The following is a 26752-nucleotide window of genomic DNA, read 5'->3' as shown; positions in this document are numbered from 1 at the left end:
TTTGACCAGAAAATACATGCAATCATGTAGCAGACCTGGACAGAAAATACAGGCAATCATGTGGAAGATTTGACCAGAAAATACATGCAATCATGTGGCAGACCTGGCCAGAACAGTCGATACACCTGCTAATATAAATAAGAAAAAACATTTACTCACCTGAAGCAGCAGCAGACCTCCTGTCCCGGCCTCCGTCCGGCGTGCAGCTCCCACAATCCTCTGCAGCCAGCCAGCCAGCAACGGATACTCCCGCGCTGAGAGCAGGGCTGCGGTAAAATGGCGCCCGAAGCCCTGCACTGCAGACTCAAAGTCTCCAGAGCAGGGCTTCAGACGCCATTTTACTGTAGCCCTGCTCTGCCGCTGTCGGAGCTGCGTGCTGCTGCTGTCAGTGAACTGACGTCAGATCACGCTGCGGGGTGCTTGGACAATTTTAGGGGGTGCTTCAGCACCTAAAGCACCCCCCTGGCGCCGCCACTGCCCCAGTATAGCTAGTATAGTTGCCCCCAATATAGCTACTATAGTTGCCCTCAGTGTAGGTAATATAGTTGCCCCCCGTGTAGCTAGTATAGTTGCCCCCAGTGTAGCTAGTATAGTTGCCCCCAGTGTAGCTAGTATAGTTGCCCTAGTAGAGTTGCCCCCAGTATAGCTAGTAGAGTTGCCCCCAGTATAGCTAGTAGAGTTGCCCCCAGTATAGCTAGTAGAGTTGCCCCCAGTATAGCTAGTAGAGTTGCCACCAGTATAGCTAATATAGTTGCCCCAGTGTAGGCAATATAGTTGCCCCACCGCCTCTGCCGCGCACGTTACTTCCGCTCCGGCAGCCCTCCCAGCATGCAACAAGGGACTGGAAGCAGCTGGAATTTAAACGGAAGTCCCGACATCACATGACGTGCAGAGGCGGGGCTGTGTCTCTGTCCGAGACGAGTTAGGCAGCGCAGATGCAGCAAGCCTATTGCAGGAGGGAGGAGGTGTGCCTAGACAGAAAGAGGCTGCAATTGAGCGCAGTCCGTGCATGATAATAGACGGCAGGGTCGGACTGGGACCCTTGGGGCCCACCAGAGAAATTTCAGTCTAGGGCCTACCCAGCCCATGACTCGGAGGTGGAGCACACATACCCAACCTTAAGCATCAGAACACTGTAAAATGCTGCAGAAGCTGCCATAGCTATAGAAATACATAAAAGGGTGGGACATTAGACTGCGCCTATTGTAGGGATTAGATTGTGAGGACAGTCAGTGACATGACTATGTACTCTGTAAAGTGCTGCAGAAGATGTCAGTGCTATATAAATACATAATAATAATATGGTAGGACATTAGACTATGACTATGGTAGGATTAGACTGTGAGCTCCCCTGAGTACAGTCAGTGACATGACTATGTACTCTGTAATGTGCTGCAGAAGATGTCAGTGCTATATAAATACATAATAATAATATGGTAGGACATTAGACTATGCCTATGGTAGGATTAGAGTGTGAGCTCCTCTGAGGACAGTCAGTGACATGACTATGTACTCTGTAAAGTGCTGCAGAAGATGCCAGTGCTATATAAATACATAATAATAATATGGTAGGACATTAGACTATGACTATGGTAGGATTAGATTGTGAGCTCCTCTGAGGACAGTCAGTGACATGACTATGTACTCTGTAATGTGCTGCAGAAGATGTCAGTGCTACATAAGTACATAATAATTAATACATTCAGAGAGAGAAGTTTGGCACAAGATAAGGGCTGGTAGACATAAACATATATTTATTTTATTGTATTTATAAAGCGCCAACATATTATGCAGCGCTGAGCGTATAGAGTGAGAGAAAGAGAAATGGTGAGCAAAAAGTCCAAGAGTAGATAGAACGTTTTAGAGGGTGGACACAGGGAGCTAGAGGAAGAGGTTGAGAATAGCAAGAAAGGAGGACAGCAGGGGTTGGGTCCCCGGGTCTAATCTCAGCTAGGGCACTATCTGCATGGAGTTTGTATGTTCTACCCGTGTCTGCATGGGTTTTCTTACAGGCACTCTGGTTTCCTCCCATATCCCAAAAACATACGGATGAGTTAATTGGATTCCCCCCTGAAAAAAAAATGGTCCTAGGCTACGATACATACACTACATGATACATACATAGACATTAGATTGTGAGCACCTCTGAGGGACAGGTAAGTGACAAAACAATATATGCTGTACAGCGCTGCAGAAGATGTTGGCGCTACATAAATACTAAATAATAATAAGAGAAGGTTAGCGAGGGACAAAATGTGGAGGGAACACAAGAGAGTGTGAAAAGAGAGCAAGAGGTAAAGTAGAAAAAGTCAGAGAGTGGACTGAGAGCAAAGAAGGCTAGAGAGCAGGGCCGGATTACCAACCAGGCAACAAAAGCAGTTGCTTGGGGCCCCATTCAGAGTCAAAGGGGCCCCATCAGCACATAAACCAGCCCTCGCCATCCTGTCAGCGGTGGCTGGATGGTATAATGGTTAAAGGGACTCTGGGCAGTGCAGTAACTATGGAAAGATGCATATCATTTTAAAGCTCTCTTTCTCCTCTTTCCAATGATATATAAACGGCCACCCTATGCCTTTTAGTTTTCGCTATTTTCGCGATCGAAATCGCGGCCCAGGACGACTTTTCTCCAAAGTCGGCAGCTCGATTCAGCACAATGCAATGAAATATAAGGAACTCAGGGGGATATAATTACAAACATCATGCTGGTAGGTGTGAGGATGTAATTAATTAGTTGTGGGTATGCTTAAAGGCATACCCACAGGCACTGCTCAGAGTCCCTTTAAGGGCTCTGCTTCTGACACAGGAGGCCAGGGTTCGAATCTTGGCTCTGCCTGTTCAGTAAGCCAGCACCTATTCAGTAGGAGACCTTAGGCAAGTCTCTATAACACTGCTACTGCCTCTAGGGCAAGTCCTAGTGGCTGCAGTTCTGGCGCTTTGAGTCCGCCAGGAGAAAAGCAAGATATAATTGTTATTTGTCTTGTCAAATGATGCCGTGCGCTGCTGATTGTCTTCAGAGCCAGGCTCTCCTCCTAGGTCCCCCTCCTGCTACTGTGCGCTCTGCCGCTGCCCACTCTGCCCTCCCTTTCCACAGAGAACCACAGCTGCAGCAAGAATGATAGCAGCAGATGGCAAACGCTCACTCACCTATCCATGATCCAAGCGATAGAGATCCCTGAAATCTATCTGTCTCTTCTACAGTGCAGCCACTCGCTCTGAACTTCCTGATTCTCAGATCAGACAGGAAGTAGGAAGTAGTAATAGTAGTAGTAACAGAGTGGCAGCACTCTAGAGGAGACAGATGGGCTCCAGATGACGGGACCTCTATTGCTTGGATCGCAATAGGTGAATGTTAGTCATCTGGTGCTGTCCCCCGCTGCGGCTGCCTTCTCTGCTGGACTATCGTATTCACTGGGATTGAGGCTGCATGGTGGCTGTGTAGTTTGGGAGGAAATCGGTTGTTCGGTGGTGGGGGTGGTTATGTAATTCTGTCTGGGGAACGACTTCCGGGTTGGCGGTGTCCAGAGCTTTCTGCTATTGCCAGGCTAGAGATGCAGGGGGAAAGTGCTGCTGCTGTGATATCTGGCGCCCTCTTCACAGGGGTGCCCCAGCCCCTAAGTGCAAATGTCCCAGCCATTCATCTCTCACTCTGCATTTTGCCGCTGCTATTCCCTGCATTGTGCACCCACAGAGGAAAGCGGGCTGTTGCCCATAGCAACCAGTAGCTCGGCTGCCCCGGTGTGTGCGTCATGTTGCTGTGCAGCTGGATCGTCTGATTCTATTACGACATGATGGGGGGCCCAAATCAGTTACTTTGCTTAGGGCCCCATTTAGCCTTAATCCGGCTCTGCTAGAGAGTGTTATGCTTTTATATACTATAGGGCCAATATAATACTATACCAGGCACAATGCTGCAGAGTATATAGTATATGACAAGCCTGCCAGTGCTTCCCCCCAAATCAACTCTCTGTGTCAAAACTCTATGTGGAAGAGCCCGCTGCTGGGAAGCCTGTCATGGACATCACTGCAAATTCCACACATTCCATCAGAGCAGACGCTGTAATAAAACAATTAAGAGCATACAGAACTCTTAAGGCCCATACTCACGGGGGACGGCCGTCGCCGCAACCGCGTGGCACGCGCGTGTTGCGGCGACAGTTCCCCCGTGTGTATGATGCGCGCGCCCCGAACCGTCGCCCGTCGGAGCTGTTGCCAGGCGATTGAACTGTTCAATCGCCGGCTACAGTCGTCGCCGCAACCTCGCCGGAACTGTCGCTAGCCCCGCATGTGTATGCGGGCTAGCGACAGCTACCCACACACACCACACGGAGCTTCCGGCGGGGGGAAGGAAACTCGGCGACAGCTTCCGCCGCATCGCTAATCCCTCTGCTGCCGTGTGGATGCAGAGGGATTTGGCGACGAGCTGTCGCCGAACTGCCGCCGAACTGTCGCGCACACGCTCCCGTGTGCGGCGACAGCTACAATTGTACCCCCGTGGGTACTTAGCTTTATTTACCTGACTTGGCAACCAAGTCTGCAAGTATGCTCTCTCTCTCCCTGTCTGTCACATAACGGGCTGTCACTGCACGCTGCCTTCTTCCTCCAGTGACTGCTTCTCACCCCACGCAGCACAGAGGTCTGCTCCACAGTATGAACACTGGGCAGCATGTGCAGTCAGTGATGAGCAGGCACAGAAATCATTAAGGGCACACAGAGGATCAGCAGGCATAGCAGGTCCAGACAGCGATTCACCTGGCTACACTGTTCTACACACTTCTCTTCAACGCAGGGTGTTGCTCCTCCCTCCAGTGTGATAGGCTGGAAACAGCAGCACAGCATTGGCTAGAGGGAAGCAAGCGCTGTTTCTATTGGCTAAATTCTCCTGCTCTTTGTCTAGGGCAGGACAATCAGTTCCCCGGGAACAGGCTGACGGTTTTTGACACCCCCCCTCAGCTGACTCGCCTGATGTCACCCGGTGCGGTACGCCCCCCTGCGCCCTATTAAAGGGACGCCACTGAGTAATAAGAAGCTGCGGCTGGGAACACACTCGTCTGTCAGTTTTCTGTGTGCATTTTCATGTATGCATGTTCTGCAGACTATGGGCCTTATTCACAAAGCGGTGCTAACTGTTAGCACGCCTGTGAAAACCCCCTTAGCACGTCTAAACAAGCTTTTCGCGCATAAAACTTTACGCGCGCAAAACTTTATGCGCGTAAAACTTTATGCGCGTACTGCACAGAGCGCAGGGCGCTCCGCGCAAAGTGCCCATTAAAGTCTATGGGACTTAGCGCGCATAAAACTTTGCGCGCATAAAACTTTGCGCGCGCAAAGTTAGCGCGTGATCTGATTGAGAAATCTGGTGCTAACCTACTTAGCACCCTGGTTAGCGCGTCTAAAGACTTTAGATGTGCTAAGTAGGTGAGCACCGCTTTGTGAATCAAGCCCTATGTGTGTTTGTAGGTGTTAAAACAAGCATGTTTTATCACAGAAGCTAATGTAATTGATAGAGAAAATGCTCCCAGCGCTTCACTGCTGTCTGTTTTTATCTGCATAAGGAAAACACATTCAAGTGTGCACTAGCCAATTGAATAACATTGAATGTTCTCAGCTCACCTATGCAGAAAGCGAGGGGGGCCCATCCAAAGTTTTGCAGGGGGCCCAGTGATTTCTAGTTATGCCCCTGGTTAAGAGTCCAAATAAAAGAGTAGGGCCTGGGGTCCAGTCGGGCCAGCAGATGGATCCACGATGGATGGATCAAGGGTGAGCTAAAGACAAGCAAGGAAGGACCAGGATGGTCTTTGTTTGGAATCGCTCCAAAATTGCTGCAGCCCGATCTCCAAGTGCAAGCGCTGCAGTGGGACCACCCCCATAGGGCTCCACTGACGTATCGCTATGCTGATCGCCACATACTGCTAAACCACTGCTAATGGGTCACAGCCGGCCTTAAAGATTCTCTGAGCATCCCCATGGGAAGTTGAACTAGGACAAAACAACTGTCAGATTAATACCTATTGTAAATACTGCTACAAAGGGAAAAAAAAGTGCATTTTACTGTGACCTCTGAGATCTGGCGGGGGGTGGGAGGCTTTGGGGGCCTGCACTCCCTTTCCCTCCCCACCCACATACAGCGTAGTACAGGGAGTGGTGTGATATTTACCTGCTTCAGAGCCAGAGGTCTCTTCCATACATCACAGCCGCACACTCTCTGCTGCTTTCGCCAGCTTCCAATATGGAGGAGACTGGCAGCACTGGAAGCAGTTATATATTACTCCACACCATACGCGGGAGCTGATTGGGTATGGAGGGGAGGAATTTGGATTCCAGGGGGCCCTTTTGCAGGGGGACCCCATGAGTTGTGTGTTACGCCGATTTTGGTACATCTAATATAAACATTTTTGCTACGTAAAATTGACCTGCCAGTTTGTGGCTGTGGTAAATTTCATGGATACCATATGTGATTCAATGCACCTGGACTGGATTTCTTCAAATGTTGGTAAAAGGCTTCACTGCTTGCCTCGGACATATCTAGTGGTTTTCATGAAAAGTAAAGGTTGCCATACACTAATAGATTTGCAGCAGATTCGACCATCAGATAGATTTCTGTCAGATGCCTGTCAGGTCAAATATGACAGGAATCTATCTAATGTGTGCCACACACTAGGAAAAGATTTCAGAATTAAATTATTGGAAATCTATTGAAAATCGATCTAAATGCATTACTGCACCATTGGATCTAATGCAACTCTATAGGCCATCCTGTCAGATAGATCAAATTGATCGAAATCGGCCGCAAATTGATCGGTTGGCCGATCGATCGGCCTTCAATTTTCGATCTATTGATTCGGTCAAATCAATCGATGGCTGAAATCGACCAGTGTTTGGGCACCTTAAAGTGAACCAGAGATGAAACACCCTCATGTATTTTACCGTATATATCAGTGGGAACATTAGAGAAAACACCTCCCCTGCTCTCTGTTTCATTCTTCACTGCTCAGCCTGCTTCTTATCAGCCCTGATAAAATCCCCGACTGAGCATTCAGTCTGGCTTTGCTCAAGAATCATTATAGGTGAGTCATTATAGCAGAGCCAGAAGGGGGCAGGCTTGGGCCTGAAAAGACATCAGAGAAGACAGACTCATCTGTAATGATTCCTGAGCAAAGCCAGACTGAATGCTCAGTCTGAGATTTTATCAGGGCTGGTAAGAACCAAGCTGAACAGTGAAGGATGAAGCAGAGTGCAGGGTAGTTGTTTTCTCTAATTTTCCCACTAATATATATGGTAAATGCATGAGGGACATGAGGGTGCTTCGTCTTTGGTTCACTTTAAGCATTTGTGTTTTCCGTCTCATGTACATATACACACAGGGAAATCCTTACTTTTTATATAAATCTGGAATGTATTATATCCCATACCCCTCACACCTCAGGTCTCCTTTAATAAGCATGCTCAGTCCCAGGTTTCTTGCACAAATAATGTCACTAGGCTGTATGCCGGCTATCAGGCAGGCAGAGAATAATGAACAAATACACAAATGCCTGTTATTCTGACCTTTTCAAACAGACAAGTGTATAATTTGAAATAAACAATGTGATATTTACAAAATGGAAACACATACGGCGTATGAAGAATGATAAATGTTTGTGTATTTTCCTCAGAAAGAAACATTGTTTCCTTCTTGGATTGATATCACTGCTGAAATTCTCCAATTTCAGTGTTGCCAGTCCAGAATCCGGGGGCTTGTGCTACTCCAGAGGGGCCGTAAAGAGCAAGATCGCCCTCGAGAGGGATAAAGGCACATTATGGAACATTGGCAGGCAGTGGTGGACTCTACTCAGTTCATATCACCTTGGTCTTCTCCTAAGGCATCTCAACTGGACCTTATCTGTTGAATGGCAATGACAGATTCCGCTCACTAAACCGAAACAGCAGGTTTGGTGGTTTCCTGCTGTCATCCAGATCATGAGCCAGTATCTTCTATAATTTGCAGTTCATTTCGATTTATCCTCAGCTGACCTTTGTCTGTATTACGACTTATAACTTAACATACCCTAACTTTTTAACACTCTAACCTTAACGCCACTAACTCACCAAAACTGATTATGAATTCCAGTATCAGAGAGCAGAACCCAGAACAAGGCTGAAGGGTAGTGGCTGGATGCAGTTGCTGAACTGAGGTGGTCCAATGGCTGGAAGGAGGAAATGTAACTATACCATTCTCCTTCCAGCACAGTCCAGATGTGGACTCTTCTTTACTGGGTACATAGTGGTGGTAGGATCAATAGGTGGCATTCTTCACTGGCAGCATGAACCAGCATCCTCCGCTGTACACTCTATAAACTGGCAAGAATATAAACCAGATTTTATATAAAAATTACATTTCGAGGGAAGAAAACAGACTATATTTATATTTGAATGTACATGGTAAATACATATCAGAAATGCTATTAATGCTATTCTGGTAAAATTACACCCTTGGCTAAAACTGTATCTCATTTTCAGTATTGAAACTATCTGAAAGTCTTATCTTAGAAGAATATCATATTCTCAGGAAGGTTTTCACTAGATAAGGAATACAGGTCTTGGCTGGCGTTAGAAAGCTGTCAAATCTTGTTTAAGTTTTTGGTTGTCATAAAAGACAGGCCTAAATAAGTTTACCTTTGCTGTTGTTTTTCAGCCAACATACAGTAACTATTATTAATAATGTCACCGGAAACAGAGGAAGATGCCTGTACACAGCCTAAAGCTGGCCATAAATCAGGCGACTTGGCGGCTGAACAACCATTCAATTTGGTTTTTATGAAAATCGGTGCCGCCAAGAGCACATCCGATCAGTGGTGCAACCAATTTCGGGCCGAAATTGGCTGCATGTATCAATTGGACCTGCTTCAAGATGTTCGCCGACATGCTTAATCGGGTGCACAGCGGTAACAGTGTGCAATACCAGGACAATGATGAAACCCCTGGTGCTGTCCTCCCTAGGGTAATATGTGCCCCCTGCAGCATACTTTACCTATTGTGTCTGCCGCTGGCTCCGTGCTCCGTCCACATACAAATGCCCCACATGGTTTCCGGCGTATACGTGGGTGCATGTGTTATGTCACACAAGCACTCACATATACTCTGGCAACCACTTGGGGCACATGTATGTGGACGGAGAACGGAGCCACTGGGGAACACCGACAAGTAAAGTATGCTGCAGGGGGCACCGGGGGGCACGTTACACTAGGGGGGACAGCACCAGGGGGGGTGAGGCAGTTTTACTAAGCCAATTTCTGAAAGATTTCATGCTGAAATTTAGCAGGAATCGGCCTGCAATTTATCATGCTACCAATTGGAAGATATACAAGGAAAAAAATGTAAAACCAGAGTCACTGAGCTGGTTAAATCATTACCTTACCCCTTTCCTAAAAAACAAACTGAATCAGGTATAACTACCGGTAATCACATTCTCCAAAAACTTAAATCTAACTCTATTTAAACTGCTGCGCTCCTCACAAGTACCACTAATTCTCCTCTGTGAAGTCCAATAAGTAAGGTGCTCTTTAGCAATGGATCATTACGATTGCAACAAGCTAATTGCAGCAGATGATTTGGACTGTCATGAGGTAACTTAACTCACCTAAGCTGCCGCCTTTCTCCTGATGCGCTCCATGCCGCGTTCCATTTTTTTACATTTCCACCTTCAAAACCAGAACTTCCACTCTGAAGGAGGAAGTATCAGAAGATGGAAAGTGGCATGGAGCACATTGGGAGGGGGGCATTGAAAGTTGTACTGTTAGTTGGCACCATAACGGAATGTCAATAAACTTTACAGAAATAAAGTGGCTCCATGCACATGACAGGTGCACTTAAATATGCTACAGCATGTTCAGTTTCCTGTAGCTGTACAATAAATGGGAACAGCAGAAACAGGCTGGCCATATTTGACAAGACTTGGAATGTCAGCCGCGCCTGTCTGGTTTTACAAGGTAACCCAAGCTACAGCTATGTAATCTTAGGCGAGGTGATTAGCAGACAATGAATCAGTCAGGAGTAATGGCACATCTGCATATCTGTTAGGCTGGCATTTCCACAGCTCTCCTCAGGCCGTGTTATTTTCCCTTCTGTGTCAGGATGTGTTTGATATTGCCAGAGATCCTGGGTGTGTCAGACTTATATTCACCCGCCTGGCAACGCCTTCACCTGTTGCTCCACTACAGTAAATGTATATGATTGTGTGTATACGTTATACTATGCTTTCTGTTCAGATAGTATATGTACATGTTATTATCCTACATAATAAAACCCCTTTGTCTCTGCGTCCGTGTGTGTCCTTGTGTGTGTTTCCCTGCGTTTGCGCTACTACGCATGTGCCGCAGGGACACCCTTTGGACGGAACAGGACAGCCAGGGGGCGGACGGGTGCGTGCGCGCACTGGCCGCAGTCACTAGTTCTTTATAAAGTGTCAGCATATTATACAACACCTTACAGTGAAGTGCAGCTTCAATGATGGAAAACATTCTGAAAATGTGGTTAAAATCTCTTCCTCATCAATCATGCAGTGTTGCAGACAGTTACTGCATTGTTGAATTTGCTTCTGGAAATGACCCTGCAGCAGCTTCCATTGTTTATACACAACCAGATCTTGCCAGTTCTGCCCCTCCCTCCTCTGACAGCTAGCACCAGTGGACTTCTAGTCACAGAAATGACACTTAAGGTAGCCATACATCTAGCGATGATGGGCAGATTCGACCAAGAGACATCTCTAATTAAAGAGAGATCTGTTGGTTGCCCATACCCCGCAGGCCCATTCCCTATTAATATAATGCTGAAATTGATCCGGAATCGGCCTTGTGTGCTGCCTCACCATCCCCCCTAATGGTTGTCACCAACCCCCTCCGCCCCCTGTGCTTTATACATTACCAGTCCGTGGCCGCAGCTTTGTCCTCCGCTTGCTCCAGCCCCACGTGGTTGCCTAGTAACATGGGCGTGTTTGTGACATGTGACGTCATACATGCGCCCCGTTACTGCAGAAATCACATAGGGCGCATGTATGGAGCAAGGAGTGCGCCTGAAGCAAGCACAGGACAAGCGGCGGCCACGGACAGTTAACCTTCCTGGCGGTAACCCCGAACGTAGTTCGGGGTAAGCCGCGCGGGAGGTTTTCTCAGGCCCTGCTGGGCCGATCTGCATAATTTTTTTTTTGCTGAACGCAGCTAGCACTTTGCTAGCTGCGTCAGCACACCGATCGCTGCCGCCCTGCGCCGATTCGCCGCTATCCGCGCCGCCGCAGAGCCCCCCCCCCCTAGACCCCTGCGCTGCCTGGCCTATCAGCGCCAGGCAGCGCTAAGGGGTGGATCAGGTCTCCCTTAGACGTCACGACGTCCATGACATCGGTGACGTCATCCCGCCCCATCGCCATGGCGACGGGGGAAGCCCTCCAGGAAATCCCGTTTTTTGAACGGGATTTCCTGATCGCCTATCGCCGGAGGCGATCAGAGGGGCTGGGGGATGCCGCTGAGCAGCGGCTATCATGTAGCTAGCCCTAGGCTCGCTACATGATTTAAAAAAAAACAAAACGCCAGCGCTGCCCCCTGGCGGTTTTTAATAGACCGCCAGGAGGGTTAATGTATATAGCGCGGGGGAGGGGTCAAATTACACATGGGGGACAGCGTCAGGGGTGTCGACACTCATCCCAATATAGCATGACGCTGCCGCTGCGCACACGATCGAGCAAGTCAGCTCTAAATTTTGCAGCATGTCCAATCGACTAATGTGACCAATTTTGGCCTGAAATTGGTCGCATTGTTGATCAGGCATGCACTTGGCAGCACTGATTTTCATCCAATTCCGATTATAGTAATCAAATTGGATGGTCGATTGGCCGCCAAGTCGTCTGATGTATAACCATCTTTAGGCTTTCTGTAGGGGAAAGCTGAAATCCAGTTATGCATGATATAAATAATTTATGAGCAAAATAAATATATTCATTTTTATGATAATTCTGGTACTTTCCATTGTCACTACTCTCTTCTTTTAGTAATAAGATTTGAAAATAAGAAAGATAGAAATACAGAATGAACATAACATTTAGCCCAGCACAATATACAGTGCCTACAGTTAGGGAAAGAAGTATTCGAGCTCGAGGTCAGATATTTTTGATAGTTGGCCACCAGGAGGCTGTCATGCAGCAGGGAACTCCTGATTTATAATTTTCTCCAAACTATTAAAGGGAACCTGAACTGAGCTGAAATCTGCAGTCTTTACCTGGGGCTTCTTCCAGCTGCCGGTAGTCCATGAGGTTCCTAGGCGTCCTCTGAGTCCTCTCCATTCTCCCACTGGCAGCTCCAATAGATGTGCGACCCGAACGCGAGTTGTAGCAACTGCGTAAGCGCTGCCTCGATCGCACTGAGAGCATTCTGCACATGCGTGGTTCACAAAAACTATCAGCAACGGTTCTCTACAATACTCTATAGGCTCATCCTTCCTAACCCTGATTGATAACATTGCTTTGGGCTCTGGATGTTTGTAAGCATTTAAACATGCACGTTATTCCACAGTAGCTAATGACTGTCAGTGGGAAAATGCACACAATGTACAATATAATGTTCCTAAAAGTAAGTTTTATCAACAAGTGCTAAGGTACAATCTTCTGAATACACATTATAGCCTACCATGTATGGAAAGTGACAATGACCCTTTCAGATGTTTGAAATTTTACTGACTAGTGCGGTAAATCACTGTATAGAAAAAATAAAAGGGGGACCTGAACTCAGATCTTCCTCTCTGCTTTAAAAGATGCACAACAACATAATAACCTTTAAAGAAAAACAGGCTTATACAAATCCTGCAATAAATCTGCAGTGTATCTACTTCCTGCTTTCATGGAAGCAGACATATTGTTAATATCCTGTCTTTACCAATTAACTCTCTGTCGTGGCAGACAGCTGACAGCGAGGGATCAAATGACAACTTGTGTTTAGTCACAAATGAGGGGAATTAGACAGGCTAAACTCACTAAATATATACAGGCTGCATTATTCTCTGTTTTCCCTCTGTCCTGTGCTAGAGGTCGGGGCCACTTAAAACCGTAGTAAGCCATGATAGTGGCACCCTTGTTAATAAACAGATCCCGTGCACAAGCTGTTGTTCATTTCACCAAATCCAAGAAATAGTCTTCATATGTTAGAACACTCGCTTATTGCAAATACATTACCATTCCCCTTCAACTGCATCTTTCTGCTAGAGTGGTTTGTGAATAATTGCACCATCTAGTAAGCTATTAGGTGTCCTGGTATGGAAAGAATTGGTTGTATACACAATATTTTGCATTTAATTGCATTTGCTCTAAATTCCTTCCCATACTCATTGTCATTATTGTAAAAAAAACTTATGTTAATTATCCCTGAGGTGTGAAATACAAAAGAAAGGAAAGTTTTCTGCATAGTTTGCTGGCTTAAAGGGAACCTGTAATTATAGAAGTATAGGTACTTGTTTTTGCTGACTTGCTTTTAAAGAGGACTTGATTCACTACTGACAGAATCACTTACCTGAAATAAGTATGCTTGTAAGGCACAGTGACTGGTGACATGCTTGCTCTCTAAATCTCCAAGATGAGACACAAGGGAAGACATAGCTGCCCCAAAGCTTTTAAATACAAATAAGCACTGGTAGCACTCAGATTTCTACCCTGACTGGTTTATTTGAAACCCCTTAGCCCAACTTCAAGCACACATTCAGGGGACGTAGCTAGAAACCATAGGGCCCCGTAGCAAAATTTTGGTTGAGGCCCCAAACAAAAAAAATTTATAAGGTACCTTTTTTTGCCCTTCTCCTTCCCCCCCCCCCCCCCCCCCCCACACACACACACACACCAGTTTAAGGGCTGGTTCAGATGGACATTTGGAGGTGTCGTGTTTGTGGGCTTTCAGCAGCGTTCGTGTTGCGTTTGGATGCGGTCGCATTTTTTCTTCCCCTAGGGGGACATTAGCCTTCACGATTAACCGCTCCTGGAAGCTACATGTAGCTTCCAGTGGCTCCTTGAACGCCAGGGAAAATCGGGACCCAAACGCCGCGTTTGTGTAAACGCGCATGAAAGCTTGGTACAAATGCTTTCATTCACTTGAATGGGAGCGTTTAACACCAAGCCCCGAACGCTGGCTGCAAACGCTCTGCAAGCGTCCGTCTGAACCAGCCCTTAGGTAGCCTGAGATGCCCACCCAGGATTAGGCAACCCTCCAGCATTGGTAGCCAGACGTACCCCTAGTATTAGGTAGTCCCCCATTATAACTAGCCAGAAGGGCTCCCCACTAAAGGTAGCCAGATGTACACCCATTATTAGGTAGCCCCCCAGTATGGGAAGTCAGAGAAGTCTCCAGAAATAGATAGCCCCCCAGTATAGGTAGCCAGTAGTGGTCACAGTATTAGGTAGACCCTAGTATGGGTAGTCAGATGGGCTTCCAGTACTAGATAGCCCACCCAGTATAGCTAGCCAGAGGGTCTCCCAATATTAGGCAGCCCCAAATATAGATAACGTTTCTCCTTTGCTCTGCATTACTCTGCACCTCAGGGGGCCCACTGAGGACCCCATTATCACCGCTGGCCATTGTCTCTGGGCCCCCCTTGGCTATGGGCTGCATAGCAGCTGCTATAGCTGCTATGGTGATCCCGGCACCACAGCACACATTTTCATTACTGTGGGGGATATATAGGTGTAGAGCAGGACCATGGGGTGGCTGTATTACTTGGGGGGGGGGGGGGAGCAGGGTACATGGCAATGCAGGGGAAGCATGGCTTTATTTGGAGGACATGGTGGCGACTTTTACTATGGGTGGGGAAAAGTCATGTTGGCTACACTGATATGGTGAACGGAATCACTGTCTGTAAGGTTCACCGGGGAGAAGGAGGGGGCTCTATCTGGCTATTATAACTTTCTGTGCCTTGCTAACTTTTAGCACTATATTGGACCACAGAGTCATCACAATCCTTCACAGTGTCAGCAGTGTATAATTTCAAACAGAATACTGTGGCATTATTCTTTTCATTTTTCTCAAGTCTTTGGCAATGGCCTAGATTTCCTATGCCTATAAACGGCCCTGTGCAGCTAGAGATTTGTTGCTGCTATAAATTTCCCTGCATGTCTCAGATCACTGGGTTGCAGGTTAGATGCAGTTAGAGCTTAGCGGAGTCTTTAAAAAAATTAATGTGTATGAATTGGTGCTAATGTTGCATTCTGTTTCCTTTAAGTGTGTAATTTGTGTAATTTAATATTGCCTACACAAAGGGGTTTTCTGTAGGAAAGGACTATGAACGGATCTAAACTACTCTGTCTTCTCTTACAAGTTACCGAGTAAAAATCCCCCCCCCCCCCCACCACCACCACCATGGTCCTGTCTAATGGGTGTTTAGTTATATAGATCATATATTCTAGGGGTCAAAGCAGAGTTATTTTGGATTTATGTCATATTATTATGGGATTCTTACAGGATGAGCTCAGGCACCTGTCTTGAGATTCCCTTTCTAATGTAGTCTGTCAAGAGCCGCCCACGTGGCCACATTTTACACACGTGTGCGGACACAGTTTCTGTAGACAGGCGCTCTTTCTTTTATGCTACATCAGAAAATATTTAGAACTTGGAAGTTAAGCAATCAACAGATTCCTTTTTTCATTTGCTGCAGATTATTTAATAAAAACTGGGATTAGCTTACTAACATGATTTACTGCTTCCTGAGCATATTACATTTAGTACATTAGCAGAGTTTTTGAACAAATAATGTTAATCATTTAAGCTTTAAATGGAACCTTCTGGTTATACAATTAAAGTTGAATTTCTAAGCCTAAAGCACTTTATTATGTTCTAATTCAGGATTTTTTATGTTTTGCTGATTGACAGATTGTCCTGACCTAACCAATTGTCAAACTGCAACTCCAGTATCCAATTAAAGACTAAAGCCTGGTACACACTTTCAATTATGATTGGCCAATGGCTGACTAATTTTACCTCCTTCATGTAGTATGAGGGCCTACAGATTTTGAATACTACAAACAGACTGTGTAGGTGGTCTCAACATCACCAATCTCATAATATACAGAAGTGTAAAAATGTGCTAATCATTAGCCCATCAAAATTGGAATCGTGTACCAAACATTGGGCCTGATTCACAAAGCTTTTTTGTTAAATTATCTCACCTTATTTATTAACTCGCAATTTATCTTTCCTTAAATGGCTTAACTCATGATGTACCTCTCTTTATCTAACGTAACTCATGGTATAGTTCTCTTTATTTGACATAACTCATGATTTACCTCTCTTTTTCTAACTTAACTCATGGTTTAGCTCTCCTTATTTGACATAACTCATGGTTTAGCTCTCCTTATTTGACATAACTCATGGTTTAGCTCTCCCTATCTATTTAACTCAAGAATTATCTCTCTTCATTTGTTTATATCATGCATTAGCACTCCTTACAGTTAAGGTGAAAAATAAGTAGCCTTTGTGAATCATCTCCTTAACACCTTATATCCCCCTCTTTTCTCCTATCTTAAGATTCTCTGCCTAGATTTGATCTAATATCTTAAAGCTCGTACACACGTCCAACAAACCTGCCCGCTTGTTGTTTGATTTTGGTCTGTTGGTCGACAATCAGGCCTGTGTACATGTGGCAAGTGACTAGACAAGCAACTGATAACAGGTGACTTGACTTATCCATCCGGCGGTTCAACTCACACTACTGTTGGGTTGATTTTGTGCAGTTGGCCATGTGTGTAAAAATCGTTTGAGCGATTTGCGCTTTTTTTTAATGCGGCCATATTGTGCAGTCCATAATTTCCCTTGTGAGCGCACTATGCAAATTAGTTGTTTAGTTGGTTGGTGCGTGGAAAATGCAAGTCGTGTAAACAGTTTGTCGTGGGGTCGGTCATATTCTGGAGTTGGTCTTGCACTTTGCTGGACATGTGTACGAACCCTTATGGGGCTCAGTGACATAGTGGTAACTGATCAATATCCGGTAGCTTATCATTTATTTACTACGTCCAGTTTTAGTCCAAGATTTCTGATGGCCAAATTATGTAGACATATAAGGCATACACTTTAAGACATATTTAATAGATTAGACATTAAATTGTATATAAACCTCAAATCTAATACAATTTTATGTAAAAAAAAAAAAAAAAAAGGAAGCACATTTGATTGATGTTCAATTGTTTTCTTAGTCAAACGTTGATCAGCAAAGGCTGTTCTGTGGAAGATCGAGCAGGCTGGAGCACAGGGGGAAAGGGGAAAGGTGGAGGGGGGAAGGGGGGACACAGGGAGGGGCAGCACAACATTGAGACTCCATAGCTTTGTACTGCAAGTAAGCAATACAAAGCTTGCAGAGGAAAATGTCATCAGATCTTTGCTGCAATCTTGCTCAGGTAGACATCAGTCATTTACCACATCTGTGTAGTGCATGTGGCTTTACACTGATGTACTATTAATTACAAAAGTAAGTGTTACTGTAATTAGGAAGCTATCTGCAGATTTATGTTGACAATAAATGATTTGATGAAATAGCTCTTTACAAATCAGACTTTTTTTTTCTCTTTTCTACAGACCAAGCCAACTTTATTCCAGATTCAGAAGGTGACCTGCTCTTCTTACTGGACAGCTCAGGGAGTGTCACTTACGATGAGTTTGCCAACGTCAAGGAGTTTATTGGGGACCTCATACGTCCATTCAAATTTGGCCCACAGGATGTCCAAGCCAGCGTTGTGCAGATCAGTACTAATCCCTCTCTGGAGTTCCCCCTTAGCCAATATACTTCCAGCCAGGACATTCAGAAGGCCATCCAGAAGATGCAGCAACGCATGGGAGACACCAATACAGGGAAAGCTCTTCGTTATGTGAAAGAGCAGCTTTACTCTGAGAAGTTTGGCTCTAGGGCTGATGTCCCCAAAGTCCTGGTGTGGGTGACGGATGGTTTGTCCACAGATGACATCTCCGGGCCAATGCAGCTTCTCAAGAACATGGGAGTTTATGTATTTATTATTTCTACAACAGGACGAGGGAATTTCCAGGAACTCTCCGCAGCAGCAAGTCAGCCTGATGAGAAATACCTAAAGTTTGTAGATAAGGATGACCTTGGTATCATCACAAAGGAGCTCCGGGACTCTATAATTGGTAGGTGGATAGTTCTAATAATAATAATAATAATACAATACAATAACATTTAGTTCTTCTAAATGAATGCATTTCAGAGTCAGGCTTACAAAACAAAAGCTGAAGAAGCTGAAACTAATGGCACATTTTCGACGTGCTGTATCTGCCTTCACAGATTTATCAGAGTAGGAGTGAAGGAAAGTTGTATTTTGGTCATCAGGCCAAAGACATGCAGCATACAATACAATAATATAATACAATATACAATAACATTTCTATAGCGCTTTTCTCCCATAGGACTCAAAGCGCTTACAGACAGGTAGAGGCAATAAATGTCAGCTCCAATAAACAAGGACCATGTTGTCCAACTGTCAGATGACTCATTAAATCTACTTTCTTATATTTATAGTACTCAATTCCAGAAAATAAAAGATTTGCTTAAAGCGGATCCGAGATGAAAAACTAACTATAACAAGTAACTTGTCTATATATCTCATATATATCTATATACCTTAATATTAAAGTCTAACAAAAATGTTTTTAACTTACCTGGGGCTTCTTGAGCCCCCTAGAGTCGACCTGTGCCCACTACGTCCTCCTGATCCCCTTGGGCCCCAGCAGCGACCCCCGCATAGCTGGCCCATCACCACCAGTCGCCCGCTAGTGCGCGGCCCTGAGCCAACTGTACCCTGATTGCGCTCCTGCAGTCGGGAGCGCTCTGCACATGCGCAGTAGCAGTTTCCACATACTGCCCATGTGCAGAACCCTCCCGGCTATGGGAGCGGGATCAGGGTGTGTGCTGTTGAGGACGCACATGTGCAGTAGTGGATGACTGGTGGAAATAGGCCAGCTAGGTGGCGGTCACCACTGCGGCCGGAAGGGATCAGAAGGATGTCGTGGGCACAGATCGACTCCAGGGGGCTGCAAGAAGCCCCAGGTAAGTTAAAATAATTTTTTTTTTACTTAAATATTCCTTTAATGTAAAAATATGCATTAGAGCTGTGTACCCCTGGAAACATTTCCCTTGCTTTCTGCCCTGACAAGAGGTGGGCAAATCTCCTCAACGGGGTGAATTTTCATAGCGACTTTGTCTGTAGATAAAACGTCTGCTTATCGCATTGACAAAGGGGCAGCATATTATAGAATGTGCAAACTCCCCAACCCTTTACCCTCAGATATGTTCTCATCTTCCTCATAGTGAAGGACTTCCCCCAGGTGTGCTGTGGTCTCAGCGTCACATAGAGTCATAGACAGCTCTTCATGCAAGAAGCAACCTAGATAGACTAGAATGCTAGAAAGTTTACCTCTTTTATATCTGCAGACTTCTAGTTATGCCTTTGACAAATGATTCAAACGGACATGATAATTCTGGGAAGTCCTGTACAACAAACCACACGCCGTTGTCATAGAAATCTTAATTTCAACGATGTACAGTACCATAATGTTATATACCAGGTACCGCCTGCCTGAATGGAAAGATCATTTAAATAATAAATTCCAAAATGGCGTTGTAGCATTGGTAAAGGTCAAATCATTTTTTATGCATCAGTGGGGTTACCCCTTAACCTTCATCTCAGATTCCATCTATCTGCTGGGGTCTATGCAGCCATATGGCAGTTAGCAAACAGTACAGTACAGTACATCTTTTCCATTTGCAGAAGATGCACTGTAGAGTCATATAGTAGAATATAGTAACGTATTCAGCATACCCACTGAAACATCCTATATCTCTATTTTGCTGTATATTGAATGTAGCCCCGCCCTACCAGTAATGCTTAGCATAGGCCATTTAGCTATGTGAAATCCCCCCCCCCCCCCACCCACCCAGAGCCTTCTAGAAGACTGGGTACAGTATATTTTGTACTGGCTTCAGAACTCTCAGTGAACAAATAGTCTGCAGAGATCACCTGACAGGACTAAAGATGTTGCCACTTGTAATATATTTCAGAATGTAAATAAGAGTGTAAGGATGCCTCCTGTAGTAGCATGTCCTGTCGGTTGCAGTGGAGCTGCAACCAATCAGTTTTGATTTCCCTGCTTGCATTTGGCTCCTTAGTTTTGTGTGCATTCACAATAAGTCTCATTGCCATCTGCAATCACTCTGCAGTTCAGAGTAGTTCAGGATGTTGTCATGAATCTACCTATGGCTTGCTGCAGTTGAACTGCAGCCAGACAGCTCTGGATTTCCTACATGCATGTTGTTGTATAATCTGGCATGCATTTGTAATGAGAGTCCTTTCCATTCACAGCCAGCTTGCAGCCTTCAATCAGCCTAACACAGGATTGCGTGATTACAATTCAGCTGTTTGGGAATTTGCATGTCTGCTCTCATTGGCTGATGTCCATAGAAAAGCCTGTTTCTTCTTTCACACCTTGCCTGTCATAGTGTTCAGCTTTGCCATAGTTGATTGCTGGGTTCCTTGTGTAAAGTTTGAATATTGTATTGCATTACCTTGCCTTGCCTGCTTGGACGTTCACTGCACCCGCGGGGATACAGTGAAGTCTTTTCCTATCCTGACAGTTTGGAGACTGCCTTTACCATGTTGGTGACTGGTAGGATTCTTGCTTGTCCTGTTCCTGTGGACGTGACTATAGCAGCGGTTGCTATTAGTTGCGCTCCTACTTGTTTTTCTTATCCGTGTCAGTGTGGATGTTTGCTATCGCTGGGGCAGCAATTAGATTGGCAAGCATTCGGTCTGTCTGTCTGTTGTCTGTCCTTGTTACTCAGTGTGGTGGACATCAGATGCTCAGTGCTGCGGTCGCACTAAGCAACCATTGCATCTTGTTAATTGTGATGGGTATGGGAAGCTGGCAAACTTTCCATCTGTCTGTCTGTTGCCTGTCTTTGTTACTCACTGTTGTGGACATCAGATGCTCAGTGCTGCGGTCGCACTGAGCAACCATTGTGTTTTGTTTATTGTGGTGGTTCTCGGAAGCTCAGAGCTGCGGTCACTCTGAGCAATCTTGCGCCCTTGTTCATAGCTCCTGGTGTGATCTGTGTAACTTACTCCACAAAGCATTCCGCTCTACTACCTAATACCACCCGGCTGCATAGTTTTGTTTGCTCTGGTGGTACTCTGGCTTTCTCGGCCTCAGCCACTATACCTTGCATGATAAGACCTGGGGGTAACCAAAGTCAGGAGACATATTCAGTGTCCTGTTCAAGCGGGGACTTATCTGTAGGTGAAGACGTGGGCTGAGCTCAGAGCAGGAGATCTGCCAGGCATTACAAAGAGAGAGGAAGGATTTTACAATGGGCAAACACTAATTAAATAATTTACTAATTAATATTGAAATATTGTAAAAAAAAAAAAAAAAAAAAAGCAATTTAATTAATGATGTTATTTTCACTGCAGTTCTTTGAGGATTCACAAGCATTGCTGCTGAATTTTTTATAGTAGATAGATGGGAAAATCTTGTCGAATACACACGTCAATAAAGGGAGTAGTGTCCAGACTGTAACAGCCTATAACAACCAATAGGAATTCATTTCTTTCCAGTCTGACATTACCACTTTGAAATCTAATTGGTTGTTATCGTTTCTTGCACTTTGCGCATCGTCCATGCACATTGCAGGGCTGTGTAGAATATTTCTGTTTAGTGAATGCTTTTATATTTTCTGCAGTGTTTATTTTCATAACTGTCCTCCTTCCCACCAAGCTATTTATACTTTCTGCTGACTGTATCAGCTGCTGTGACGTAGTAAAATATTTATCTTTAGAGCGGAGTACGGCAGTGACCCGCCTTTGGTTACTGGATACGGCTGGGAGTTTTGTAGTACTGACTGCTGTTTGCATATCCATGACATAACAAGTACGAGCTATTTACAGGCTCTATTTGCAGGCTGACAGGGGAACCCAGCCAGACTGCCATGAAATACAATACAATCAGTCATATCTACACCTGTGATATGCTAGTCATGGTCACTTGTAAAGCCTTATGTCTAACTTCAGCAACAATCTCAACTCTCCTTCGCATGCTTTCAGTATGATAGGCCTAAATGCAGAAATGTAACTAGCTCATGTGATTTTCTCACTACATCCGATTGCTTCACTCATATCAGGATTCTCTAATGCCTAGTACACACCATACAATTTTCTGTAAGATTCTCTGTAAGATTTACCTGCCAGATCGATAATTTTCAACATGTTGGAAATTATCTAACCATTTATCTGCCTAGCAATTAACCTCCTTGGCGGTTAATTTTTTCTGCAAAAATTGCAGAATTCCAATTTTTTTTTATTTTTTTTTCAATGTTTCATGTAAAGCTACCAGAGTGGTAGCTACATGAAACACCACTAGAGGGCGCATGTGGCCCTCTAGTCCGATCGTCGCCGGCATCTATAGCAAACAGGGGAACGCGTATATAACGCGTTCCCCTGTTTGGCTTCTCCTGTCGCCATGGCGACGATCGGGATGACGTCATGGACGTCAGCCGACGTCCTGACATCAGGGACACACGATCCAGCCCATAGCGCTGCCCGGAACTCATTGATCCGGGCAGCGCAGGGCTCTGGCGGGGGGGGGGGCCTCTTCAGCCGCTGCGTGCGGCCGATCGCCGCAGAGCGGCGGCAATCAAGCTGTGCGCGCGGCTAGCAAAGTGCTGGCTGCGCGCACAGCAATTTACAAAATGAAAATCGCCCCACCAAGGGCTGAGATCTCCCCCTGCGCGGCATAGCCCGAGCTCAGCTCGGGCTTACCGCCAGGGAGGTTAAGCATTGCTCTACTCAGCAGAAGATAACCAGAAGACAATGCACCAGAGATAATGACCAGTCTCTACCAGTACGTTACAGAAAATAATCTAATTACAGAAAATCTAACAGAATTTTTTTTTTACAGAACATTGTATGGTGTGTACTAGGCATTATATTTGCCTAGTCTGCATTTCATCTGGACTCCTGTTTCTCCCGGGAGCCTTGCATTCTGTACTGCCACCATGAGGTTCCTGATGACATGACATGTATCAGGAGCCTTATGCTGGGTACACACTATGAGATTTTATGGTCCATTTACTGTCAGATCGATTATTTCCAACAAGTTCAATTTGCTTTCCGATCGATTTCCGAACATTTTCCGATCGATTTCCGTTAACTTTAATAGGAAATGGATCGGAAACTGCTCGGAAATGGATCAGAAAGCAAATCGAACATGTTGGAAATAATCTATCTGACAGTAAATTGGCTAGAAAATCTCATAGTGTGTACCCAGCATCAGGATGGCAGCATACAGGGCGTGGATGCCTGGAGGAGGAGGAGACCCGATACAGCATGGACTTGGTAAATATAACATCGCGGAGGATGGGGGGAGAAGCAAGCCCTTAAAGCCCCCAAGCACCAGAACACACCTTCTTTCTCCCCGAATAGATGTTACCATGAAGCACTATCTGTCCCAAAAGAAGACATTGTGATATGTGCTCCTAATCTTTTTCATAGGTTTATGCACTGTATGCTTGCTTGCATGTTATAAAGCCAGAGGTAGGACATATACTAATTCAGGGGAACCTCTGTATGACGTATGTGACTATACAGAGTGATTCCATTTTTTGTTGCAAACTATGACTTATGCTTTTAACTGATAGGGATAATAGTGGTTCCTGGATGGCTGATCTGTACGAGAGTTTGCAAAGGGTTAATTGATTTTGCTATTTCTTCCTTGCACCTGGGTACACGCCTCCCTTCTTGGAAGGTGTAAATACAGTGCTATGTCATTTACCAGTTGAGTTTGGTGATAAAGAGGCCCTCTCCTCTCCCCCCACCAGACACACCATACACACAGTGGTCTACTGACAAAAGAAAGGTTGTTATGGAAACACTAAGCAGGGCAAGGACCAAGGGTTATTCTTGCTTGATTTTACCTGGATTCCAACATAAGATGTGGAGTGAATGTCAGCTGTTACTATAGATGCCTGCATATGATGTCATTATTATTTTCCAGCAGGAATAAATTAAAATTATCCATTCAAAATATAATAACATATTAAAATGTTCCAGCAGATTGTACTCCCAGCCAACCCATTCCTGACATGCACTAAAGTGGCTTCTTGAGAACTTTTTTATTTGTGAAAGGACATAACGGCCTCTGCTCCCTCTAGTGGCCAGAAAAAGCAGCACAAGTATCTAGCAATACAGCTTTCTCTATATGCCTTGATATTATTATTATTATTATTATTATTATTATTATTATTATTATCATTATTATCTTAAAAGATGTGACTTATCATTCCCATGGTGGGTCAACAGTATTTAACGAATAAAGAATAAAAAAGATAGAATGTATGGGGGTTGAAGACAAAGGTGGTTTTGAAAAAGCATGTCGTAGTGTGCAAAATCTGCATGGACCCCTCACCTCACCTGTAACTGCCACCAAGGTGAAATCTGTATGCCATCATGTGCTTACAAAATACATATGTTTTATGCATTCCCTCCAGTAAGTGGAATGGAGGAGGAGGGAATTCTTCATGGAGTGATTTCAGGGAACAAAGAGAGTAAAAGACAACGCACACCTCGGTGGTTGCCTTAGGTAGATTTGTCTTGGGTCAAGTGTGCTTTAATATGTAAATATGCTTACGTGCACAACTTGATTTTTTTTCTAAGCTCAATTCAGTGCCACCATAAATTAAATTTTCAGACACAGATTAAAGCACACATGAACTGGGAAAAAAAAGTTTTCTACTTACCTCAGTTGTGGGAAGCCTTTGGATGGTTCAGAGGCTTCACGGATCTTCCTGCAGCCCTCCAATCCAGTGCAGGGACCCTGCCTCTAATACTTTTAGCCATAGACTCTGAACAAGCATGCAGCACAGCAGGTGTTTCTGACGTTATTGTCAGATCTGACAAGATTAGCCGCATGCTTGTTTCTGGTATTATTCAGACGCTACTGTAATAGGATTAGCAGGGCTGGTATTGTTTAAAAGGAAATAAATATGGCAGCCTCCATATCCCTTCCATCACAGTTGTCCTTTAAGATACATAGAAAAAGTCTTTTACAGCTTGAGCCTTAAAGAGACACTGAAGCGGAAAAAAAAATTATGATATAATGAGTTGGTTGTGTAATACGGATAATTACTAGAATTTTAGTAGCAAAGAAAATATTGTAATATTTTTATTTTCAGTTATATAGTGTTTTTATAATATTGCATCATTCTCTAATATTTGCAGTTTAGACACTACTCAGCATTCTAAATGGATTCAGAAATTCACTAGCCTGCTTTGTACAATCTTCCCTGCAGAGGAAAAAAGATACATTTTAAAGCTTATTATCTCAAGTGTCTATCAGAGTTAACTGCGACTTTGAAAGTCATGGGATTCAATGGCTAATTTGCATAGATAACAACTGGAGTTTCTTAAATCTTCCTTTACTGAAAACAATATTAGACTTGAGTCTCTGCTGCTAATGTTTTTTTTCTTAGCTGTACTACATACAAATCATTATATCATATTTTTTTTTCTCGCTTCAGTGTCTCTTAAAAGCAACTCCTTATGTCTCCACCCTTCAACTAGGCTTTAGGTGTCCTGGCTCATTATCAGCCCAAATTGTTTAATCATAATAATAGGCCTAAATAAAAAGAAGTACATTAATAGTTAGACTATGCACAGAGCAGCATCATAAACAAAAGATTTAAATTTGCAAGACTATTCACAAGGAAAAAAAACCTTGGCTAATTTACTACTCAGTTTAATCATGTAAAAGTCTTATCTTTGCTGCTGTGTCTTTTGGCTGATATGAAGCTAGGTATGAATTCAGAAGTAAATCAATGCTGACATCTAGCGGACATTTTTTGGTAATGCAACTTCATAATTTTTCACTTGTTTTCTCATTTATAAGTATTTGAAGTATTACACAGAAAGAAACAGTAAATTAAAAAACATTCTGAATATTGTACAAAATTGTGGCACTTTTTTGTTAACTTTATAGAGCTCATCCAAGCAAAACGACTTCATGCAGTGGATGTAACAACTAATGGTTTTCGGTTGGTCTGGCCAAGATTGCTGTCCAGAGACACCGGGCATTATATGGTGGAATATGTCCCAATTGGTGGTCCAAGGGAGAAGGTGCAAGAGTTATTACCTGGAGATCAAACGAGTTTAGTGGTTAATGGACTAACCCCAAACACCACCTATCAGGTCACACTACTCCCCGAAACCAATCTGGAATACATCAAGCCTCAGCTCATCCAAGTCTCCACTCTCCAAGGCAAGTGAAAAAAATATCATAGATGTTTCCGGAAAAAGCCAAATGTGGACTTAACATGTATCCATAACTGGTTCTGCTGTTTTTGTTTATCTGTTTGTAAAGTCTCTTTCTACTGTAGTCATGTTTTTTGAAACTCTCTAAAGGGCCCTTTTCCACTAGCAATCGCAATCACAATCGCTAAACGCCAGCAATTGCGATTTTTCATTAACTTAGTTAAGCGGTTGCGATTTTACATAGTCAATGCACAAAATCGCTCCAGAAATTGATTGCGCTTTGTAAAAAAATTGAATCGTGGTAGTGGAAAATACCTACCGCGATTCCTTTGTTAAAGTAGCAACCCTAGCGATTTAAAAGTCGCTAGCGTTTTGCGATTTTGCTGAATCGCAGTGGAGTGGAAAAAGGCCCTTGCTGGCATGCTGTTGATAACAGTAGCTCTGTAGTGAAGG

General features: G+C 44.4%; 1 protein-coding gene across 1 annotated transcript in view; it reads left to right on the top strand.

The window, feature by feature from the left end:
- VWA1 (von Willebrand factor A domain containing 1) overlaps positions 1 to 26752 on the top strand; it is a 137619-nt gene that overhangs the window by 61072 nt on the left and 49795 nt on the right. The window contains exons 2-3 of the mRNA XM_068240589.1: positions 17568 to 18134; positions 26028 to 26306. Coding sequence (XP_068096690.1) covers positions 17568 to 18134; positions 26028 to 26306 — 846 coding nt within the window. The remainder of the gene's footprint in view (positions 1 to 17567; positions 18135 to 26027; positions 26307 to 26752) is intronic.

The sequence above is a fragment of the Hyperolius riggenbachi genome, chromosome 6, assembly GCF_040937935.1.
Source record: "Hyperolius riggenbachi isolate aHypRig1 chromosome 6, aHypRig1.pri, whole genome shotgun sequence".
NCBI lineage: Eukaryota > Metazoa > Chordata > Amphibia > Anura > Hyperoliidae > Hyperolius > Hyperolius riggenbachi.
The sequence above is the reverse complement of the archived record's forward strand: the minus strand, read 5'-3'. Positions and strand labels throughout refer to the sequence as shown.